This window comes from Ammospiza nelsoni, chromosome 19 (assembly GCF_027579445.1).
Source record: "Ammospiza nelsoni isolate bAmmNel1 chromosome 19, bAmmNel1.pri, whole genome shotgun sequence".
NCBI classification, from domain to species: Eukaryota; Metazoa; Chordata; class Aves; order Passeriformes; family Passerellidae; genus Ammospiza; species Ammospiza nelsoni.
In genome coordinates this window covers 4,463,807-4,486,908 of record NC_080651.1, presented here as the reverse complement: position 1 = coordinate 4,486,908, position 23,102 = coordinate 4,463,807, and the positions used below count along the sequence as shown (strand labels likewise).

Sequence of the window (23,102 nt, the reverse complement as noted above, 5' to 3'; positions counted from 1 at the left end):
TGTTTACATTTTGTTCCTGAGGCCTCTCAGCTTTTCAGGAGGAAAAAATCCTAAAGAAAAGATTTTTCATAAAAGATGTCTTTGACCTGGATCCCTGCAGGGTCCTGCTACCCATGCACACTGGAGGGAGCTGGGATGAGCAGAGCCCACCCTGGGTGCTGCAGGATGGGTGGAGAGAACCCTGTTCCCATCACCAGAGCAAGGCTGGGGGGTTTCAGCAGAGCCTTACAGAGAGGAGCAGCCCCACAGGTGGTGTGGGGTGAGCACCTTGAGGTGCTGTGTCCTGGGTGCTCAGGTGACAAGGTCATTCAGAGCAGACTTTGTCACTGGGGAGGGGCTGTCCATGCCCTGTGAGATGCCAGGAGCCCTCCTCTGCCCTCTGTGCACCCATGCCAGGGGTGCCATGGCCTCACCCAGCCAGGTGAGCTCAGCTTCAGCCACCCCAGCATCCCTGGGGCTTCAGGAATCTGCCCTGCTCAGACCTTGGAAACCCCCAGCTGCTGATACATCACATCAGGCGAAATGCTTTGGAAAGTCCGTCTCCAAATCTGAATTCTCTGCTAAAACTGGTACCTGAGAGAGCTGTGCCCTCCTGACTTGATGCTGCCACTGTTCTTTTGGGTGTTTGCCTTGTTGTTGAGGTGGCATAGGTGGGTTTTGAAGATTCCTTCTCATTTTTCAGTCCTCAGAGTGGACTTGGCCTCCACTCAGTTACAGCCGCACCCTCTGGTCTGGTAACTGTGTGGTGCAAGTTTCTCTCTTCTGGCAGGTATCAGGAGAAGCTGTATTTGGACTGGTCCCAGACAGTGTCAGAGAAATCCCAGTACAACCTGGCCCAGCCTCTCATCCGGCGAGAGGCACAGACCAAACTGATCAGGGTCAATTTTGATCCCCAGGTAAGAGCTGCTGCCCCTCCAGCCCCCCAGGACATGTCCCCAAGCTGTGGGGGGACATGTGCTGTGGGGGGGGTCTCTGTGCTTGTGGAGCCCCTCCCATGGGGGCAACAAGGCTCTACCGTAGATCTGCTCTGTAATACCAGCACTGAGTTTAAGCAGAGCAAATTCTGGTTTAAGGCAGTGGCTGAAGTCCCTCAGGAGCCAGAGGTGTGGCAGCATGTCCACACCATACTGCTTGATACTGGTGTGGGGAGTGATGGAACATCATCTAGAGACACACATTCATGTGGTGTGTACCTGAAACCTGAGCTTCAAAGGGTGTGAAAAACCCAGGGAAGGTTTGTTTTGTGACTCCAGAAATCTTTGATGGCATCAGAGTGGGTTTGAGGCCATGGTGCTATTTTTAAATTATTTTTTTTATACCAACCAGCCCAGCAAACCAAGAGAGCTGGAGCTATCTTATCTTTCACTTTAATAATGGCCAATGGCTCTTGCAGAACAGCATTGCTGGGACTTGTGATGGGGCTCAGCCTCCATCTGAGAGGGGAAGCACATGGCTGGGGACGGCTGAGAGCACCAGAGGTGATGGTGGCTTTTAGAGGAGGCTGGTGGGTGCTTAACAGAGCTGGGAAGGAATCCAGAGTCAGAGATCAATGGGAAACAGACCAAGAGCTGTCCAGGCCCTTTCCAGCTTGGTGCTTTGGGAATAAACCAGCAGGACCAGCAGAAGGATTTGGAGGGAATGCCAGGAGCTGGCAGGGCTGTGCTGACCAGCAAAGGGGTTGGAGGGAGTTCCAGGAGGTGGCACGGCCATGCTGACCAGCAGGACCAGCAGAAGGGGCTGGAGGGAGTTCCAGGAGCTGGGAGGGCTTAGCTGACCAGCAGGAACACCCTGTGATGGTCAGAAGGAGCTGACAGGGCCGTGCTGACCAGCAGGAACACCCTGTGATGATCAGAACAGGTTGTAGGGACTGCCAGGAGCTGTTAGGGCCGTGCTGAGCCCAGCTCTGTGCCTTGCCTCCCCAGCTGGTGGCCGTGCTCAGGGAGGTGACCTACCTGAGGCGCAGCGGGGCAGGAGCCATCCCCCTGGCAGCAGCTGAGCTCCATTCCTGCAAGGAATCCCTCTGGCAGCTGGTGGCCAGCCTGGAGCTGATGGCCAACAGCTACAACAAGGTCCTGAGGTCCCTGCTGGAGGTGGAACATCCTCTGGTGCAGGGCCAGCTGCAGGACATCGACGTGAGGCTGAGAGAGGCAGAAGAAACGCTGACCTGGAAGACAGAGGGTGAGCTGGCTCTGCGTGGTGTTGGTTTTCCCAGCTTTTACTGAGATGGGGCAGCTGAGAGGTGTTCTAAAAGCTTTTATTGCATCATCAGTTTCAATGAATAGTGAGACAAATGTAAAACTCAACTCCATTCCATCAGAAGCCAACCAGTTTCCTGGTTACAATACTTTATAAATCTTTTTCAGCCTATTAACTTTTGGCCCACAATGCTGCTGTTACTTAAAACACCAATCACCTCTATTTTTACCTATATTTAACACAAATCCCCTATATTCTTAACTGTATTCTTACCTATATTACCTATATTTAACATCAATCACCTATATTTTAACTATATTTAACACCAATCACCTTTATTTTTACCCGACGTCATGTTACAATGTATCTTTCACAATTCTAATTCTCTAAAATACCTGGTCCTTTTGCAAATCTACATTTTGAAACCTGTTGAAACTTTTTTCCAGTTCAATCTCCCTCTCAACAATGTCATCTCTATTCTATGGCATTATAGTATATTATAGTATATTGTAGTATAGTATATTAAAACTATATTAAAATAATAGAAGAAATTATTTCATTAGGAGGTTAGCAAGGAATGGAATCAGAATGATATTAAAATTTTGTGACTGACTAGACAGTCTGAGATAGATGGATTGTGATTGGTTATTAATTAGAAACAACCACATGAGACCAATCACAGATGCACCTGTTGCATTCCACAGCAGCAGATAATTATTGTTTATATTTTGTTTCTGCGGCTTTTCAGCTTAGGAGAAAAAATCTTAAAGGGATTTTTCAGAAGATATCATAGTGACAGTAGGGGAGAGGTAGAGGTGGCTCTGCTGCTCCAGGTAGTGAATCTCTTACCTTAAGGATGAATGAGAAACATGTGAGACCATGGGGGAAAGGTCTGAAGGAGAGAACCCCAGAGCTTGGCCCAGCAGCTCTGGAAATAGAGGCTCAACCATCTCATCTTCCCCAGGTGTCTGGGATCACATCTCCGGGGTGGTGAGTGATGTCTGTGACCTGGAGCAGAGGGTGCAGAAGGCCAAGGACAACGTTGAGGAGATCCAGAGCATCGTGTGCTCATGGGGATCGCCCATGCTGGAGAGGAGGGACCCCAAGAGGGAGGCAGTGCTGAGCCTGGAGGAGTGCCAGGAGCGCCTGGAGCGGCGCTACAGCCTGGTCAGGGAGGCTGGGCACAGGATCCACTCCCTGGTGGAGGTGAGGGGGCACCTGCAGGTCTGGGGGGCTCCTCAGAGGCTCCCTGTGGTCCCTGTGGCACTGGAAACATCCAGAGTGCTTTGCCTGAAATGAACTCCCTGAACACATTTGATAACCCACCCCGGAGTTAACTGGTGCTGTCTCTGAGGGGGGGGTGGGCTGGATGGGTGTGGGGCTGGCTGGGCTCCCAGCCCCGGGCAGGACCAGCTCCAGCACAGAGAAGGGTCTGGCTGCAGCCCTGGCTGCTGGAGAGCCACTAGAGGGGAGTGGTGCATCGGGATTGGGATGCTGCTTCAAGGAAAGGAAAAATCCCCTCTGAGGTGTTACCTGGGAACAGGGGCTCTGGCTGACCCTTTGGTTTCAAGCTCTGTCCCTCTGTGCAGCAGGAGGTGATGCTGAGCACCCAGGGAGAAGCTGAGTGACAGGGGAGAAACTGCTCTCCCAAACCTTGGTGCTTCCCAGCAGTTTTGCCAGAGCTCAGAGTCCTCTGCAGGCCAGGAGAAAGCCCAAAGCTCTGCTCCTCACCTGCCTGGAGCCAGGTGTTGTGCATGTCAGGGAGGGCCCTGGCCTGGAGGAGATGGGTTATGGGCCCAGCCCTCTCCTGAAGGTCATGTCTGGCCTTGGGCTCTGAAGAGAACCAGATGGGTTCATCAGGATGGGCCTTTGAGACCCCCAGTTCTCCCTGCCCCAGGGGTGCAAAGCAGCCCCAAGTCCCATGGCCTCAGAGAAGAGGGAAGAAAACACGTGGAAGACCTTCTAAGGCTCTTCTGCCCTCCATTTTCACCTTGACATGTTCCTGGAGACCAAGCAGCCCTTGACAGGAGCAAATTGTGGCCATGCCCCAATAGGAAGATCCACCTCCACCAGGCTGGCACTGCTGTGGTGCCCAGCATCAGCCCTTGGCTGTGGGGCAGGGATGCCTTCACAAAGCATCAGCTTTCAGCATCAGCACCTCCTTACCCACACTTAGTGAACCTGTATTACACTCAAGGAGGATTTTTGGACACACTCAGCCCTGTTGTGTGTGAAGGAATCTTCTTTGTGTTCCAGGAAAACCAGAGCCTCCTACGTGCAGAGCCAGCCTGTGATGCCTGGAAGGGGTATTTGGATTATGCGGATGAGATAGTTCTGGATGGATTCTTCACTGCCATTGAGTGCTCCCTGAAATACCTCCTGGAGAACACAGGTGACACCTGACTCCTGTCCCCTGGCTGCAGAGGCTGCTCAGCCTCTCCATGGGGACATCTGTGGCTGTGCTCCCTCATTCTCAGTGCTTGCTCTCTTTTTTCCTGGCCTCTCCAAGGGGACATCTCTGGCTGTGCCCCCTTATTCTCAGTGGTTGTTCTCTTCTTCCTGGCTTTCCTCTGGTACTGGAGTGTCCAGAAGGGGAGGGTGGCTCCAGCACTGGTCACTGGATTGCTCAGGGGGAGGGATGGAGGTGACAGCACTGTCTGCAAGGGTTAATGGACAGAGACACCTGAGGCTTCTCCCACATCTGTGCTTGGACATCAGCCACCTCCCACCCTTCCATGCCCAAAGCAACAGGGTGGCACCATCCCTCCTCTGTGGGCAGTCTCAAGAGCCAGTTCTGCTCCTGAAAGGCATCAAACAAAGCCCTCAGTCCCTGGGCAGAGGTGAGCCGGGCTCAGGAGTGCCCAGGTCTCCTTGCTGTGCTGAGAGCAGCTTGTGTGCAGCTGAAGCACATCCCCAGGAACGCTTCCCTTCTGGATGTGAGGCACAATGAGCCGGAGAATTGCAGGCAGTTCTTCACCATCTTGTTAAAAACTTGCCTAGGTTGTCACATTTGCATCTGGCTTCAGTTTCTGGTTGCTGTTGTGGTTTTTTTTTTGCATGCCTTTCACCATTAAATTAAAGAGCCACTTGGTTCCTGTTGTATTCCTCCTCTGCAAGCACTTTCATGCTGGCACTGTTCAGCTCTCAGACTCCCTCTGCATTACCTGAAGAGCCTTTCCTCCTCAGGGTGTTTTCTGCTCCTTACATCACTTGTGTCTCACCTGTTCCCCACTGGTTTTGGTGGGTACCACAGCACAGCTGGTTTGCCAGCACCTCCATGGGTTGTGCAGGCCCCAGGGAGTGTGTGTGTGCCACCACCCCCTCCTGCTGTCCCTACAGGCCATGTGGCACCTTGTAATAGGACCTCAGTGGCTCTAGATTCCTTGAAAAGCGCCCAGACATCTCTGTTCTTCCCTGCCAGATCCCAAGGCAGGACTTGCTCCCCTCTTTGAGGTGCAGCTGGATTTGGTGATCCCAGATTTGGTGTTTCGCCCTCCCTTGGACCCTGGCACCAGGGATGGCTTCTGTGACATGGTGGAAAGTCTTCTCCAGGGCATCTTCCACATCTCCTCGCTGGTGTCCCGGCTGGCTGCACACAGTGGCTTCAGCCACTACCAGGTCTGTGCTCTGGGGCTTCCCTGGGCTGGGACAGTGAGGAGGTGCTGTGTGCTCCCACCTCACTGTGCTCTCCTCTCCCTCTCCACTCTCTCCTTTCTCCTATCTGCCTTCTCTCCTCTTCTCTCCTTTCTCTCCTCTTTCTCCTCTCCCTTCTCCCATTTTCTCTCTTTCCCTTCTTCTTCCTCTCTCCTTTCCCTTCTTCTTCTTCTCTCCTTTCTCCTCTTCTTCTCTTCTTTCCCTTCTTCTCTTTCTTCTTCTCTTCTTTCCCTTCTTCCTCTCTCTCCACTCTCCCTTCTCCTCTCTCCTTTCCCTCCTTTCTCCTCTTCTGTCTCCTTTCCCTCCTTTTCTCTCCTTTCTCTTCTCTCTCCTTTCCCTTCTCATCTCGCCCTCCTTCTCTCTCTCTCCTTCTCTCTCCACTCTCTCTTCTCCTTTCTCCATCTCCCCTCTCCCTTCTCCCTGTGCCCACCAGGCTGCCCTGGAGGCCATGCCCTCGCTGTGCTCGTGGCGCCAGGAGCTGTTGGCGCGGGCTGAGACAGCGGCCACCACGTGCCGCGAGCACCGCGCGGGGCTGGAGCGGCGCTTCTGCCACCTCCTGCTGCAGGACAGGAGGGACCTGGGCCACCCCCTCCTGCTCCAGGACAACAGGGAGCTGGGCCACCATCTCCATGTCCCTACACCTGCAGACACCGAGGAGGGGCTCCCTGAGGCACCGGCCATGCTGCAGCAGTTCAGGGAGCAGCTGGGCTCCTACGAGCAGCTCTACGAGGAGGTGGCTCGAATGCAGCCCCTCTGCACCTTCCAGGGCTGGCTGAGGCTGGATGTGCGGCCCTTCAAGGCAGCCTTGCTCAACGAGATTAAAAGGTGGAGCTTGGTGTTCAAGCAGCATCTCCTGGACCATGTCACGCACAGGTGAGGGTTGGTTCTGCCTCTGATCATGGAAATGCTCTTGTCTAGATTGGGCTGTTTCATTTCCCACTCATGGCCAAAGGATAGAGAATCATGGATTTTCTCTTGTCTGGATTGGGCTGCGTCGTTTCACACTCATGGCTGAAGGATAGAGAATCCTGAAATACCCTGGGTGTTGGAAGGGATCCACAACGACCATCCAGTGCAGCTCCTGGCCCTGCACAGGCACCCAAACAATCCCATCCTGGGCATCCCTGGGAGCATTGTCTGATCACTCCTGGAGCTCTGGCAGCCTCAGAGCTGTGACAACCTCCAGAGTTAATACAGGAGCAGGAGAAGGGCTCATGATGCACAGCAGCTCCATCCCAGCACTGAATCTTCCATGCCCTGGTCTCTGCTTGTGTGTGAGCTGGGAGTTGCGGCATCCCTTGGTACCCCTGACATCCCTGGTACCTATGTAGGGTGTTAGACAGTTTGTGTTTGCCCAAGGTGTGTGTTCTGCTTCTCCTGAGCCAAAGAATCCCATCTCTGCCAGGGCACTGGACTTACACTACCGGATTTGATGGTGGCCATCAGTAAATCTGCATTAATGTTGTGAGGTTTTTAACAGCCCATGATTCAGGTAGCCTGGCATGAGCAGTCATGGGGAGGTGTCATGGAGCAGTTTGGGCTCCAACTTTTGCATTACCAGGTGTTCCTTGCCCTGAAGAGCTGCTCAGATCTGTGCAGGACAGTGCCTTGGGTGATTTATTGGTCACAACTGAAGGTTGTCTTAGGTTGTGGGTGCTCCCAGGGGAGTGCTCACAGACATCTGAAGAGGAGGCTGCTGCGTGGGGTGGTGATGTGATCTCTGGTGTGCTTTTCAGCACCATAAATCTGTCTGATAATTTCTTTGCAAAGAGGTTTAGTGTGGCAGAGAATGAGCACTTAGGAGCTGTTATTGAGAGTCCCTGAGTCAGCAGTTCAGTCTTTATTAGGTGAAGTATTTAAGGATACTTTTAGGCCCAGCAACATCCAGAGAATTTAAGCACTTAAGAAGTGTTTTGAGACCCAGGAGCCCAGTGCTCTTCTGCTCAAAGTGCCCAGTAGCTGGTGAGGTTAAAAACAGGATAAGCAGGTGAGGAAATGTGTCCCAAAGACTTTCTTGTCCGTGATAGTTTATGGCTCAAGGGCTTGAGAGACAGGGATCTTAATTTTAAAGACCTGGAGGGATTTTTTCCTCCCAAAAATGTACACTTGCTTTTCTGAGCTGCTGTGAATTTGCATCACCTGCCGGAGGGAGCTGCCCTGTGAAGAGAGGCAGTGCAGGAAGGACAAGCCCTGTTTGTTACAGCTTTGAAATGTGTCAGGTTCACCTGGGGAGCTTGGATTCCTGTGGTGGAAGAGATGGGGTGAAAACTGTCACAGAATCCCAGAAAGGTTTGGGTTGGAAGGGATCTTAGAGCCCACCCAGTGCCACCCCTGCCATGGCAGGGACACCTTCTACTGTCCCAAGTGCTCCAAACCCTATCCAGCCTGGCCTTGGACATTTCCAGGGATCCAGGGGCAGCCACAGCTGCTCTGTGCACCCCATGCTGGTGTCTCCTCACCCTCCCAGTAAAAACTGGGACAGGAAAATCTGTGCTCTCAGACAGCCCCTCCTGAGCTCCCTGTCTCTGTTCAGGTACTCTCTCTCCAACTTGAAAAGTCCCAATCTGTCTTTCTGTTCCTTTAAGGAACCTGTACCATATCCAGGGATACCTTTGAGCAGGAATTCCAGTTCTGAGGCTGGGTATTAACTCCAGAGGAGCTGGAAGAATAATAGTTCCAGAGGAGCTGGAAGAATAATAATTCCAGAGGAGCTGCCCTCATCCTGTGCCTTCCTCCCCTGCTTTGTGCTCTGCAGCTTGGCTGACCTGGACGAGTTCATCCAAACCGCCGAGAGAGGTTTGAGCAGAAAGGTGGAGAAAGGTGACTACAGTGGCTTGGTGGAGGTCATGGGTCACCTGCTGGCTGTGAAGGAACGTCACAGTGCCACTGATGCCATGTTTGAGCCTCTGAAGGAGACCATTGAGCTGCTGAGGGCCTATGAGCAGCAGCTGCCTGAGGAAATCCACCAGCAGCTGGAGGTGGGTGAGGGTTTGTGGTGGGCACAGCAGTTTGCCCAGGAGCAGAAGGCAAAGGGGGCAGGAGTGGAGGAGCATCCCAGGGATATTCAAGGCTCCCTGTCATTAGAGGGCCTCATTGGGCAGCGTTTTGCTATTGCAGGATGTGCCTTAGTAGCTCTAAATGTTGAGATTTTTTTCTTTTAAAGCAGAGATTAAGCCTTTTGTTATGTGTGAAAAACATGGAATTGCCTGCTCCAACTCCCAACGATTGCTCTTGAAAAAAAATTAATGCGTTTTCAAATCCATCTGTTAATTAGGTTGAATTATAATTATTTTTAAATAAGCTGGTTCTTGGCAGCTATGGAGATGGGGAGGATAATGTTGGCAGAGGAGCTGCCTTCCCACAGGACTTCAGTTCTCCTCTGGGTCGAGACCACCAGATCTGCTTTACCCAGAGGATAGCCCTGGGAACAGGTTATGAAAATATTTTGGCATCTTTCCACATCTGGCTCTTATGAGTCAGTTCTTTGGGACTTCCTTTCTGTTCTGCAAAGGGGACCATGAGAAGGTTGTAAGAGATGGTGAGTGTTGGGGGACAGAGACAAGCCCTGCTAGCTGTCTTCATCCACCATGAAGCCCAGTCCTGTGGGGGAGCCCAGCTCCACTAAACCGTCCTGCCTGGGAGCTGCTGGTGTGTCCCTGCTTGTGCAAATACTTCCAAAATACCTGATTTACTTTGCTGATAGAAGAAATGAGGGTGTGGAGCAGGAGCAGCCACCCAGATGCAGGTACTCTCTCTCCAAAGAATTGTTCTTTCTGGCGAGTGGCAGCAACACTTGTGTGTGAATGATTCATTCCCTCCTGTGTGGAGGGGGAAAAGCTTCTCCAGAAGCTCCTCCAGGCTCCTCTCCCTCCCTGGAGATGGATGGGCTGGAGCTGCTGCTTGGGAGGAAGAGAAGGGGGCAGCTCTGTGAGTGGTCATGGATGGTGATTTCTGCTGAGACTGTGGTGAAAAATGCCAGTATGAGACCCGTCAGGAGGGGCTGGCCCTGCCCTGGCCATCTCTGCCCTCTCAGAGCTGCCTGCAGCTCCTTCCCTTCTTTCCATGGTGGGTTTCCATTAATCTCCTCAAGAGTGTGAGCTGGGATGGAGAGAAACCTAGAATCTTTCCTGTGGGCTTGCACAGCCCATGAAGAGGAGGGGACCTGGGGACAGCAGAGCCCTTGGCAATCATGGAATTGTCAAGGTTGGGAAACACCTTTAAGATGATAAAATCTCACCATCCACCCAGCACCACAACTGTGATCACCAGTAAACCACATCCCCAGGTGCCACATCCACAGGGTTTTGAATACTTCCAGGGATGGTGACTCCACCCTGCCCTGGGAAACCTCTTCTGATGCTTTACAACCCTTCCTGTGAATGTTTTTCCTCATATCCAATCTAAACTCCCCCAGGCATAACTTGGGCCATCCCAACCTCTCTCCCTTGCAGTTTCAGCCATGGGATCAGTGGCTTTTTCCATTCCATGGTTATCCATGAGCAGATCCCACCCTGCAGAGCCCCTCCTGCCTCCCAGCAGTGTGGCAGCAGCTCTCTGGCCACAGAGAGCAAACACAAATCTTCCCAGGCATTTTCCCTGGGGAAAGCTGTGCGAAAGCTCAGAGAAAGAATTAAAACAAATCTTATCTGCACTTGCTGCACCTGTTGCTAGGCAAATGTGGAATGTGTTATGGAGATTTGTTTACCAAAGGGTGGTGGTGTATTGTATTTGTTGAGATTTTTGTGGGAGGGAGGAATGATGTATTTGATTTTATGTTTTTAGAAGGTTAATTTATTATTTTATGATACTATATTATATTAAAGAATACTATACTAAACTACACTAAAGTATACAGAAAGGATACTTACACGATGCTAAAAAGATAATAATGAAAATTTGCGACTCTAGAAAGAGTCCTGACACAGCTTGGCCCCGATTGGTGTGAGTTGTTTTCACTCATTGACCAGAATCTAATGAAACAATTACTTGTGAGTAAACAATCCCTAAACACATTCTAGATGAGCAAAACACAAGAGAAACAAATAAGATCATAATTGTTTTCCTTTTTTCTGAAGCTTCTCAGTTTCCCAGGAGAAAAGTCCTGAGCAAAGAGGTTTTTCAGAAAATGTGAATACCACATTTAGAGGTTGACCAATGAGGTCAAAGCTCTATCAGGCAGGCTAGAAGGGCGGTTATGGGTTTCTTAAGAATAGAGTAAGAATATAATATAGAAGAATAAAGCAATGGTTCAGTGTCACTGACATATTTTATGAAAAATCCTTTTGCCAGGATTTCTTCTCCTAGGAAGCTGGGAAGCTTCAGTTTCCCCATGTTTTACTCCTTAGGAATGTGATTTGGAGAATTGTTTATCCAGATATGAAATGTTTTAAATTAATGGCCAATCACGGCCAGCTGTGTCAGACTCTGAGTCTGTCGCGAGATTTTATTATTCATTCTTTTCTAACCTTATGGTGTCTCCTTTCTCTTACTTTAGTATAGTTTTAGTATAGCATTTATAACATATAGCATAACATAGCATAACATATAATATAGTACAGTATAATAAAGTATAACATAATATAACATAGTATAGCATCTACACTACACTACAATACAATACATAGTATAACATATACTATAGTATAATATAGTATAATAAAATATAATATAAAATATAATAGCAGTCTTCTAAAACATGGGGTCAAGATTCTCATCTCTCATCCTGGGGACCCTCAAACACCACCACAGTTCAGCTTTTTGCGTCATGGAGTCAGTGCTAATTACACCTTCTACATCATGGGGTCAGCACTAACCCCCGTGTGTCAGGGTGACCCAGCAGTGCCGCTGTGCCCACAGGAGCTGCCAGAGAAGTGGGGCCAGGTGAAGAAGCTGGCCGTGGCCGTGAAGCAGCAGGTGGCCCCTCTGCAGGCTGCCGAGGTGACCGCGCTGCGCCAGAGCTGCGCCGCCTTTGATGCCCAGCAGCAGCGGCTCCGCGAGCGCTTCGTCAGGGAGGCTCCCTTCAGGTACAGCTCTCCCAGCACCAACCAGCCTCAGGAACATTTGAAGGAGCTGGGGTTGTTTAGCCTGTCTCAGGTTTGCTGTTGTTGGAATGGCTTTTGAGGTGTAAAGGTTTTTTTTTCCCAGCCCTGCACTCAAAGGAGAAGTCAGGGTTCTTTGGCTTTGGTTTTCAAGGTTGTTTATTTTCTCTTATTTAATACACGCTTTTTGGATCTGCAGAGATTTGTTCAGCTGGTCAGGTTGAGGCACACTGAGAGCCCTCAGGGTGGCGTTATCTTTTTAAAAACTACATGTACTTTATTTATAATAATTTTTAAATACTTATCACTTATGTTAGACAGTTTGTCTTTAATCTAAAAGTGCTACTATCACAGCAGAAGATAGAGGACAAGAAGAAGAATGAGAAAGACTGGACACGTCTAGATTCCTCCATCTTGCCTCCTGAACTCCCATTTTAAAAACTTTAAAATTCTACATTTTCACCTGGTGATAAATTCATTATCATTCTATTCAAACTCTTGTGGCTTGTAACTCTACACACAAAGTTGGTAATTGTTTCCATGGGCTAAAATCAAAGGCACAGGTGCTGAAATCTTAAGGCATCACCTGCATGTCCTGGTGATGCACAGCTCTCCTCCCTGCTGTGCCTGCAGTGCCTGGGAAGAGGTTGGGTTTGGGTGGTGTCAGCAGTGCCATGTGGCTCAGCCATCAGGGTGTAGTAGAGGCCTTTCATCTCTCCTGTGGCTCTCAGAGGCTCTGTCTGTTTTATTGGTCCTTTAGAAGTTGTTACAGTGTCACTTATGAAGCATAAATGTTTATTTCTAGGTTTGACACCGAAAAACCTTATCAACTGCTGGATGCAAAGCACATGGAGATTAAACAGATGGAGTCAGCCATGACCTCGATTTATGAATCAGCTGGTCTGTTTGAAGTCATGGTGCCGGAGTATAAACAGCTGAAGCAGTGCAGGAAGGAGCTGTGTCTGCTCAAAGAGCTCTGGGACATGATCTCCCTGGTGAACACCAGCCTTGAAGACTGGCAGACCACCAGATGGGTGGACATTAACGTGGAGAACATGGACCTGGAGTGCAAGAAGTTTGCAAGAGAGATTCGGAATTTGGACAAGGAAATGAGGGCATGGGATGCTTTCAGCGGGCTGGAAAGCAAGGTGAAGAACATGCTGACAGCCCTCAAGGCTGTGGCAGAACTTCAAAATCCTGCCATCAGGGAGAGGCACTGGAACCAGCTGATGCAGGTGACGGGCGTGAGGTTTGTGATGGACTCGGACACCACCCTGGCCGACCTCCTCAAGCTCAACCTGCATGAATTTGAGGGGGAGGTCCACGGCATTGTGGACAAAGCAGTGAGAGAAATGAGCATGGAGAAGGTGCTGAAGGAGCTGAGGGTGACCTGGAGCTGCAGGGAGTTCCAGTATGAGCCTCACCCTCGCACCCACACCCCCTTGCTGAAGTCAGATGAGGAGCTTGTTGAAACTCTAGAAGACAACCAGGTCCAGCTGCAGAATTTGATGTCCTCCAAGTACATTGCCTTCTTCCTGGAGGAGGTGTCTGCCTGGCAGAGGAAGCTCTCCACTGCTGACTCCGTCATCTCCCTCTGGTTCGAGGTGCAGCGCACGTGGTCTCACCTGGAGAGCATTTTCATAGGCTCAGAAGACATCAGGGCACAGCTGCCCCAGGTATGAGCCCCCAAATCCCAAATTCCTGCTTGGGAAATGTTGAAGAAGAGGCTCCATTATTAAATGGGGTTATCTGTAGTGCCGAATCCCCCAAAGCAGGGCTGTTCTCCGGCTGCCTTGTTCCTCTGGAGGCTCCCTCAGTGCTCTGATTGTTCCCCCAAGGATGCTTTTGTGCTTGAGCTGTGCTGAGGGGCTGATCTTCTCCCTTGTAGAACTGCATGGCAATCACAGAGTTCCTGGGCGCTGGCAAACACAGTTCTTGGGTGCTGAGTGAGAGCTGCTGCCTTCCTTCAGAGCTGTAGGCATGTTTCCTCTTCCTTCAGAGGGGAGAGGACTGAGATCATTGCTCAGACACTGCAAATCATCAAACAGAGCTGGCCCAGGCAGCTTTGGCAGCTTTCCCTTTCTTTCCATCCACTCTGGTGCTGGGGGAGAGCAGCTTTTCTCCTGCTGCTCCTCTGGGGAACTCCTCAGGTGCCTCCAGCCCAGCTCCCAGTGTAATTCCAGGCTCACAGCCATGCTGAGCTGGAGCAAGCCTTTCACTGCTCTCAGAGGCTGGGATCTCTCAGAACACCAAGAGAACATTGCTGTGTCCTTTGTGTCCCTTTGTAGGACTCCAAACGTTTTGAAGGCATCGATGTGGATTTTAAAGAACTGGCCAATGAAGTTCAGAAAACCCCAAATGTGGTTGAAGCCACCAATAAAGCAGGTCTGTCCCAGCAGCTGGAGGACATCCAGAGTAGGTAGGTAGAGCATCAGTCCCAGGGTTTTGTCAGAGGCTGGAATCAGCCATGAAAAGCTGAACCTGTGCTCTGAGGCTTTTTCTGAGGCTCTGCTTCCTCTGCAGTCACAAATCCCCAGCTTTTCTGATCTTTCTCAAGTTTCTGCATTTGTGACCCATCACCCTGGCAGGGTGGGCAGGCCCTGGCACAGGTTACCCAGAGCAGCTGGGGCTGCCCCTGGATCCCTGGCAGTGCCCAAGGCCAGGTTGGACAGGGCTGGGAGCAGCCTGGGACAGGTTGGGCTTTGAGCTCCTTTCCAACACAAACCATTCTGTGATTTTGTGATCAAACAAAGCAGAGCTAAGCCCATTTAATTTACAAAATTATCCCTGTGTACCCTTGAGGCATCACACAGCTCCCTGAGACAGACCTGAGTGCCCTGGGATGGAGACACTTCTCACTTAACATATGAATCTGCCTGAAACCCACTTCAGAGTCCATGCTAAGCTGTTGTGGCAGTAGCAGCTCTCCATTTCAAATAAGGATTTGATTTTATTTTCAATCGAACAAGGCCAATGTTCCTCACAGAGAATGTTATTTAGGAACTTTGTAAGCTCAGCAGCAGTTTAGCATGTGAACACTGCAAGATTCATTTTAGATCGGAGCAAACAACTTTCCTTTCATGCTTTGCAAACACAAAAAGCTGAGTTGGTTGGAATCAGACTTTAAAATGTGGCTCATTAGAATAAAAGCAGTTCTGGAAATGTTCATCCCAGTGGATGCCACCACCTGTGGCAGCTACGAGCTTGTCTAAAGCAGTGGGGTCAGACTGCAAACCTTTCCAACCTCTTCTTCCACTTGTGCTTCTGCTGTTTCATCAGGCTGCCCTGACTCCTGGGTGTTTGGCCCTGGAGTAGAGTGAGCTGTGAGTTCCCCTGTGCTTTGTGGGTCTGCTCAGGGCTGGGGGAAGGAGCAGCCTGCAGGCTCAGCTCGTGCCTGCCATTTCCCCGTGGTGGGCAGAACCTGCCTGAGAAGGGCAGCACGAAGCATGGCAGGGTATTCACCCACCTGTCCTGGGCTCTGCTTTGTCTCCCCAGGTTGTCTCTGTGTGAGAAGGCTTTGGCTGAATATTTGGACATGAAAAGGTTGGCTTTTCCCAGATTTTACTTCATTTCTTCTGCAGATTTACTGGATATTCTTTCCAATGGCACCAACCCACAGCTGGTAAGGCTTGTGCTGCATTTTCAGGGGTGTCACAGTGAGAGCTGTTGTCCTGGGACTCTCCTCAGTGTCCTTTCTGGAGGGATTTTCTCCCACCCTGTGTGGATTAACAACTCCATCTCTACCTGCCATCACTGACAGGCAGCCCTGCCCTGGCTGTTGTCTGATCTGATCTTGGGAATGCTTGTGGCAGGTTCAGAGAGCCCCTCTGTGGCCTTTGTGCCATAAAACAGGGCTTTGCTCCTGCTGGGATAGAGTGAGATTGCAGGAAAATGATCTCATCCAAAACTTGGTGCTGACCTTAGATCCTAGCCTGGGATGGCACCAAGCAAAGAGCCCCAGGCTGGGCATTCCAGTGTGGGAGGGCTGAGCACTGGTGGCTTGTAGAGGGTTGGTTTTTTAGGCTGAAGAGACAATTTCCAGAAAGTGCCTTTTCCTTCCCCCTGCAAAGCCTTTGGGGTGTCCTGATGGCAGGGCAGGGATGAGTCCAGCCTGCAGGAGGTGTGCACTGCCTGTGGACAGGTGGTGTCTGACCCTGCACTGGGTTTCTAGGATGGGCCCTGAATGCCAGGTGTGGGGAATCCCCCCAAACACACCATTCCTCCTCCCAAATCCCCCAAACACACCATTCATCCCCCTAAACACACCATTCCTCCTCCTGGCTCGGCAGGATTCCTGGATCATCCCAAGGAGGAGCTGGCAGTGACCCTCCTGTTGTAAGAAATGGCTTCCCAGTCCCCTTGCCCCCATTCCCAGGGATCAGAACCCCCTGTCCCCCGTGGGCAGAGTTCACAAGATTCAGTCCTGCAGGTGCTGTTCCATGTGGAGCTGCTGTCAGGGAACCTGGGCATTGCCAGCCCCTTAGCCTGGCAAGGCCCTGCCCAGCCTGCTTTGGGAGGCATCAATAATCCTGAGGTTGGTGTGTGAACCAGATCAAAGTGTTCACAGCAAATAGAGCCTGTTGGGTAAGGAATCAATTCCTTATTCCACCTTTTAGCAGTGAGCAACCTCAGCCTCCTTAAGCTTTTCCTCCTTTTCAGCGTTTGTGTCAGGATGTGAATGGGGCAGGCTTGGAAATGCTCTTGTTGCCACTAACCTTTCACTCAGCTTGGATGTGTTTGCTGCTGCTGGGTGATTTCAGCCCACAGAGTGTCATAAATACACAGCTGATTGATGCTTAAAATGGAGAGAGAGAAAGAGAACACAGGAAGCAGAGAAAAGCTGCTGTGCTGAAATGCTCCACGGAGTAAGGAGAAATTCCTGGTGCTTTCTGTTATTCAAAACTATTTGCAGTAAAATCAAAGTAAATGTCAGACAGGATCATACACGGATACGCTCTCAGCCTTTCCACTGTAGTTTCAAAGCCTGATAATTCCTAAAGGAGGATTAAATAGACAATGATATTATCCACTTGAACTGGGTATTGAGCTGGTGCAGGTTCAGGTGCATTCTGGGCTCTGGTGGCAGAGCTGTATGGAGTGCTGGAGCACAGCCAAGGCTCTGCTAGAGTGGCCAGGGGCTGGGAGAGCACAGTGGGGGTCGCTGAGCCTGCCCACTTGCAGGGGAAAACCAGGACTCCATGGTTTGTGTAAGATTTGAAAGGATGTGTGCTTGTCCTGGTGGGGAAGCTGAGTGTCCATTGCTTCTCAATCCACTTGGCACCTCCTGGGGTTCAGCCAGGTAAGAAACTGATTTGGGCACCTGTGGGACAGCTCCTGAGGAGGGGCTGGAATCCTCTGTGGGACAGGGAGTGAGAGCTGGGCAAACAAGCCATAGGATGGATTATAGGACAACCTGAGCTGCAGGGAACCCAACAGGCTCATCAAATCCAGCTCCTGAGAAGGACAGCAAGAGGCTCCTGTTGGCAGCATCCTGGCCATGAGTGAGAAGATGTGGTGCTGCCAAGATGTCCAGGTTATTCTTTGTGAGCAGGACTGTGGATGTCACACCTCTGCTGCTCTCTGCTCTGCCTGTCCTGGTCCTTGATCTTGAGTGCTGTGTCCAGCTCTGGCCCCTCAGTTTGGGAAGGATGTTGAGATGCTTGAGCACATCCAGAGGAGGCAACGAGGCTGGTGAGGGGCTGGGAACACAAACCCTGTGAGGAACATTTGAAGGAGCTGGGGTTGTTTAGCTTGGAGAAGAGGAGGCTCAGGGCTGACCTCATTGTTCTCTACACCTTCTGAAGGGAGGTTGTGGACAGGTGGGGTCGGTCTCTGACAGAACCAGAGGACACAGTCTCCAGCTACGGCAGGGAAGGGACAGGTTGGATATTAGGAGGAAATTTTTCAACAAAAGAATGATAAAGTACTGGAATGATCTTCCCAGGGAGGTGGTGGAATCACCATCTCTGGGTGTGTTTAAAAAAAGACTGGACATGGCACTTGGTGCTATGGTCTAGTTGAGTGTTAGGGCTGGGTTGAACTCGATGGTCTTAGAGGTCTCTTCCAACCTCATTATTCTGTGATTCTGTGTCCTATCCCCCTCACTTCATTTACACAATCCCTTTGGCAGGTGCAGCGTCACCTTTCAAAACTCTTTGACAACTTGGCCAGGCTGAAATTCCAGGTGGACTCTGAGGAGAAGACAACCAAGGCGGGCGTGGGAATGTACAGCAAAGAGGAGGAATATGTCCAGTTCAGTGAACCCTGTGACTGCAGTGGGCAGGTGAGAGGGGAGACCTTGTCTGTCCAAGCTGCCTGGTGGAACCTGCTCCCACCCCCCTTGGGTGGGCATCCCTGGCCCAGTGTGGTATTTTTGGGGTCCCCCATCGTGGGAAGAAAAGATGAATTTGACTTTGTTTTTAGAAGGTTAATTTATTATTATATGATATCATATTCTATAAAACAATACTATATTAAAACTATACTAAAGAATAGAGAAAGGATACTTACAGAAAGCTTAACCAGACAACAATGAAAAACTTTGGACTTTCTAGATTCCTGACACAGCTGGACCATCATTGATCATTAAGTAAAAACAATTCACATGTTTTTAAACGATCTCCAACCACATTCCAAAGCAGCAAAACACAGGAGAAGCAAATCAGATAATTATTGCTTTCATTTTTCTCTGTGGCTTCTCAGCTTCCCAGGAGAAGAAAAATCCCTGGTGAAGAAAATTTTCAGAAAATATGACAGTAACAGTTAAGGTCTTGTAGAGTTCCACTGCACTGCCTCCATTGGAAAAGCTGGAAGAGCAGGTGTGGAACTTAATCCTTGCTTACACCACAGCTCTAGTCCTGCTCTGGATGGGTCCTTACAGCCCATGGGGTGAGGAAGGGCTGTGGCCTATTCTTTACTGGGCTTTTTAATTTTAATTCCTGAGAGATGTTCTGAAGGTTACTCTTACCTGTTGGGAGGGGATGCAGACTGAAAACAGATTAAATTATTCCAAGGTATTTCTGCCTGTATACCTTTGGAAATAAAAGGGTTTTTCCCCTGTTTTCCAAATCTTATTTCATGGGATGAGTTAAAGTACAAAATTTAAGAATCAAATTACTGCTCAGCTTTTCTGTCCCTGTAGCTGCACTTTCCTCCATGGACTGTTAAAGGAAGCTAAAGTAAGTAATACCAGCTCTGAGCTCCCCGGTGATGGCACTTGGCATTTCAACTCTCCTCTCTGAAATACTAAATATTAAATTCAGCAGGAATTGTGAAACACTAAATTCAGCAGGAATTGTGTTCCCAGCATTCTCTTGCTGCTGGCAGATTGTGCTCCAGTCCCACAGGTGACTCTGCCATGGCTTGGAGCTGGAACACGCTGAGCTCAATTGCTCCTCAGTCCTCAGTGGAGTTCAGTGTGATTCCTCCTCCGGCTGGATTTCCACAAAAAACCTCTCTGTGAGGAGATGCTGATCTTGCAGGAGCAGAAATGGCTGAGTCCTCAGTCTGGAGGAGGCCTGGGGCTTGTTTGGCTGGAGAGTTGAGCTGCTTGTCCCCCTCATTGCTGAGGGATGGGATGAGGGATGGCAGGCATGTTCTTGGGATCATCCCTTATCACCCAGGGATGAGAAGCAGGAGTGTTCTGGGATCATCCCTCATCACCCAGGGGTGAGAAGCAGGAGTATTCTGGGATTTAACCCCTTCTGCAGGTGGAGGTGTGGCTGGGTCACCTGCTGGACACCATGAGGGCCACGGTGAGGGATGGGATGGGTGCAGAAATGGCTGAGTCCTCCAGTCTGGAGGAGGCCTGGGGCTTGTTTGTCTGGAGAGCTGAGCTGCTTGTCCCCCTCATTGCTGAAGGATGGCAGGCGTGTTCTGGAATCATTCCTCATCACCCAGCAGTGAGAAGAAGGCCTGTTGTGGGATTTAACCCCTTCTGCAGGTGGAGGTGTGGCTGGGTCGCCTGCTGGACACCATGAGGGCCACAGTGAGGGACGGGATGTGCGCGGCTGTGGCGGCCTACGAGGACAAGCCCAGGGAGCAGTGGCTCTTTGACCACCCTGCCCAGGTACTGCCCCTGCTCTTCTCTGCTTCCAGAGGGGTCTGGGCTGTGGATGGGAGTGGTTCTGTCCAGGGAACAGAGGAAGGGTGTGGTTCCTTGAGGAGTTAAGAGGAATAAAGTGGAGATTTATTGAGGGGCCTTCAAAGGCCACACCCTGGCAGCACCTAGATGGTTCCAAGATGGAAGCAAAAGAGGGCTCAGTCATGAGATCTCACATTTTTATAAATCTTAGTCCATTTCCATATAGGACTTAACTGCCCAATTAATAGCTTCATCCTCCTTGCTTGCTTTCCCACCCTCTTCTTCTTGCATTCTTTATGCTTTGGGCCTGAAGTTTGAAGAGATTGTCCTTGAGTCTCCAGCTAGAATGTGATTGCTTTGTCTCCACCACCCTGTGATAAGATCCCAGTAAGACTTAATATAAAACTAAAGCTGCACACCGAAGAACAGAAAAACCTAAAAGCTAAGGTATCAAGTCAGTTCTCCTTTCTCCTAGCCATCTCTTGATGGGTGCCCAGGCTGAGCTCTGGGTCACAGCAGGTCCCTACCCCTCAGTGGGGTGAGAGAACAAATTGATGGGGCCTGACTAGAAGAAGGAGCCCCTCTGGCAGTCTCCCATGTGTTCAGACATGAGAAAGGGGCTCATTTACTGAAAAAGCAGCTGCTAATTGTGTCTGTCACTGATGGGAATTTCAATTTCAATGGATGTAAAATGGATCCCTGCTCTCCTTCCTGCTGTGATACTGTACAGCAAAACTTCATTTCACATCGGAGATGCCTCATCCCTGACCTCCCCGTGGCCCAGACCCTCTCAGAGGTAAGAAAAGCCTGGTGTTGCCTTGCTGTTGAGCCACTCTGTTTCCTCAGGTGGCTCTCTGCTGCGCCCAGATCTGGTGGACAGCTGAGGTGGGCATGGCCTTCTCCAGGATGAAGGAAGGCTACGAGAAGGCCATGAAGGAGTACCACAAGAAGCAGGTGGCCCAGCTGAACGTGCTGGTGACCATGCTGCTGGGGCAGCTCTCCAGGGGCGACAGGCAGAAGATCATGACCATCTGCACCATCGACGTGCACGCGCGGGACGTGGTGGCCAAGATGATAGCACAGAAGGTTGGTGCTCCCAGCTCAGTGTGAGCCATGCTGGGCTTTGAGGGGGAGATCGTGGAGGGACAGACCAGGGACAGGCACTGGGGGCACTGCCTGCCTCAGCAGGGCCATAAGAAAAAGCATTTGGATTTTTCTTTTCTGTAGCTTTCTTGCTCTGGTGTGGGCCCACAGGGAATCCCTTGGGATTTGTCCACCACTCCCACAGTGCCTGCCATCACATACTCCCAGAATGGTTTGGGTTGGAAGGGGCCTTAAAGCTCTTCTCATTCCAACCCCTGCCATGAGCAGTGACACCTTCTGCCGTCTCAGAGTGCTCCAAGCCCTGTCCAGCCTGGCCTTTGGCTCTGATACCTTCTGGGCTCCCCTGGCAGTGCTGGCAGGAGTAGGGGGCAGGAGGTGGGTGTTCCTCTGCTCCAGGGGTTTTCCAGATGCCTTCTGTCCCATCTGGGGTGCCAGAACTGATGCCTAGAGAGGCTGACCTGGGACAGAGACTGGATAGAGCTAAAAGAATAAAGCAGGGATTTATTGAGAGGCCCTTAGAGGATACACCTTGGGCAGTACCAGAGCTCAGCCATGGCTACACCCAAGATGGATCCCAGTCATGAGTTTTCACACTTTTTAAGTTTGGGTCCATTTCCATATTGGGGTTAATTGTCCTATTACAGCTCCAGGTCATGAAGTCCCATCCTCCTTGTTTGCTCTCTCAGTTCCGCATTGTTTATGCATTTTGGGCCTGAAGCTTGTATTGATTTTCCTTGGTCCCAAGCTGGAAAAGGATTATTTTTGTCAACCTACCTTGTAAAGAAAACCTACTAACACTTAACACAAAGCTCAGAGCTACACACCTGGGCAGCACAGAATCTGAAAAACACGAAAGCCAGACCTGAAGGCACCACCCCTGGCCTCCCTGGTGTCCCTCTGCAGGTGGACAATGGCCAGGCCTTCATGTGGCTGGCGCAGCTGCGGCACCGCTGGTCGGACGAGGAGCGGCACTGCTGGGTCAACATCTGTGATGCTCAGTTCCTCTACTGCTATGAGTACCTGGGTAACACCCCCCGGCTGGTCATCACCCCCCTGACCGACAGGTGAGGCCCTGGTGGTGCCACCTCAGGTGGTGGTTATGAGATGTCATGGACACATTTTATAAAAAATCCTTTCATTAGGATTTTTTCTCCTGAGAGGCCTCAGAAGTGAAATGTAATCAATGATTATCTGCTGCTGTGGAATGCAACAGGTGCATCTTTGATTGGTCTCATGTGGTTGTTTTTAATTAATGGCCAATCACAGTCCAGCTGTCTTGGACTCTCTGGTCAGTCACAAGATTTTATTATCATTCCTTTCTATTCCTTTCAAGCCTTCTGATGAAATCCTTTCTTCTATTCTTTTAGTATAGTTTCAATATAGAATTTTCTTTTCATATAATATATATAATAAAATAATAAATCAGCCTTCTGAAACATGGAGTCAAGATTCTCATCTCTTCCCTCATCATGAGACCCCTGTGAACACCACCACAATGAGACATTAAGGAATTTAGGGATTTTAGAGGAGCTAAGATTTTAGTTAGAGATAAGCTTTATTGTTGTAAAGCTTGTTTGTAAAGACAAATCTGCCATTCCTCTGACCAGCTCAGTCTCTTTCCCCTTTTCCCTCATCCTGTGCAGGTGTTACATCACCCTGACCCAGTCCCTGCACCTGACCATGAGTGGGGCTCCTGCAGGCCCTGCTGGCACTGGCAAGACAGAGACCACCAAGGACCTGGGCCGTGCCCTGGGCATCATGGTCTACGTGTTCAACTGCTCCGAGCAGATGGACTACAAGGTGCTGTGTTACCCTAAAACTTTCTGAGAAATCCCTTCATCAGGATTTTTTCTCCTGGGAAGATAAGAAGCCTCAGCTTCTCTATGTTTTGCACTTCTGGAATGTGGTCTGGAAATTGGCTATTAGTTAAAAATAATTTACGTGTTTGGATAAACAATCACAGCCAGCTGTGTCAGACTCTCTGAGTCAGTCACAGGTTTTTATTATTCATTCCTTTCTAGCCTTCT

At 50.3% G+C, this 23,102-nt stretch overlaps 1 protein-coding gene across 1 annotated transcript in view; it reads left to right on the top strand.

The window, feature by feature from the left end:
• Window positions 1–23,102, top strand: part of DNAH9 (dynein axonemal heavy chain 9) — a 147,415-nt gene that overhangs the window by 15,230 nt on the left and 109,083 nt on the right. Inside the window, exons 14-29 of the mRNA XM_059486095.1 lie at window positions 770–896; window positions 1,923–2,178; window positions 3,161–3,402; window positions 4,453–4,588; window positions 5,618–5,814; window positions 6,284–6,723; window positions 8,606–8,828; window positions 11,707–11,873; window positions 12,694–13,564; window positions 14,177–14,307; window positions 15,384–15,510; window positions 18,019–18,171; window positions 19,831–19,956; window positions 20,818–21,057; window positions 21,979–22,139; window positions 22,719–22,875. Coding sequence (XP_059342078.1) covers window positions 770–896; window positions 1,923–2,178; window positions 3,161–3,402; window positions 4,453–4,588; window positions 5,618–5,814; window positions 6,284–6,723; window positions 8,606–8,828; window positions 11,707–11,873; window positions 12,694–13,564; window positions 14,177–14,307; window positions 15,384–15,510; window positions 18,019–18,171; window positions 19,831–19,956; window positions 20,818–21,057; window positions 21,979–22,139; window positions 22,719–22,875 — 3,754 coding nt within the window. The remainder of the gene's footprint in view (window positions 1–769; window positions 897–1,922; window positions 2,179–3,160; window positions 3,403–4,452; window positions 4,589–5,617; window positions 5,815–6,283; window positions 6,724–8,605; window positions 8,829–11,706; window positions 11,874–12,693; window positions 13,565–14,176; window positions 14,308–15,383; window positions 15,511–18,018; window positions 18,172–19,830; window positions 19,957–20,817; window positions 21,058–21,978; window positions 22,140–22,718; window positions 22,876–23,102) is intronic.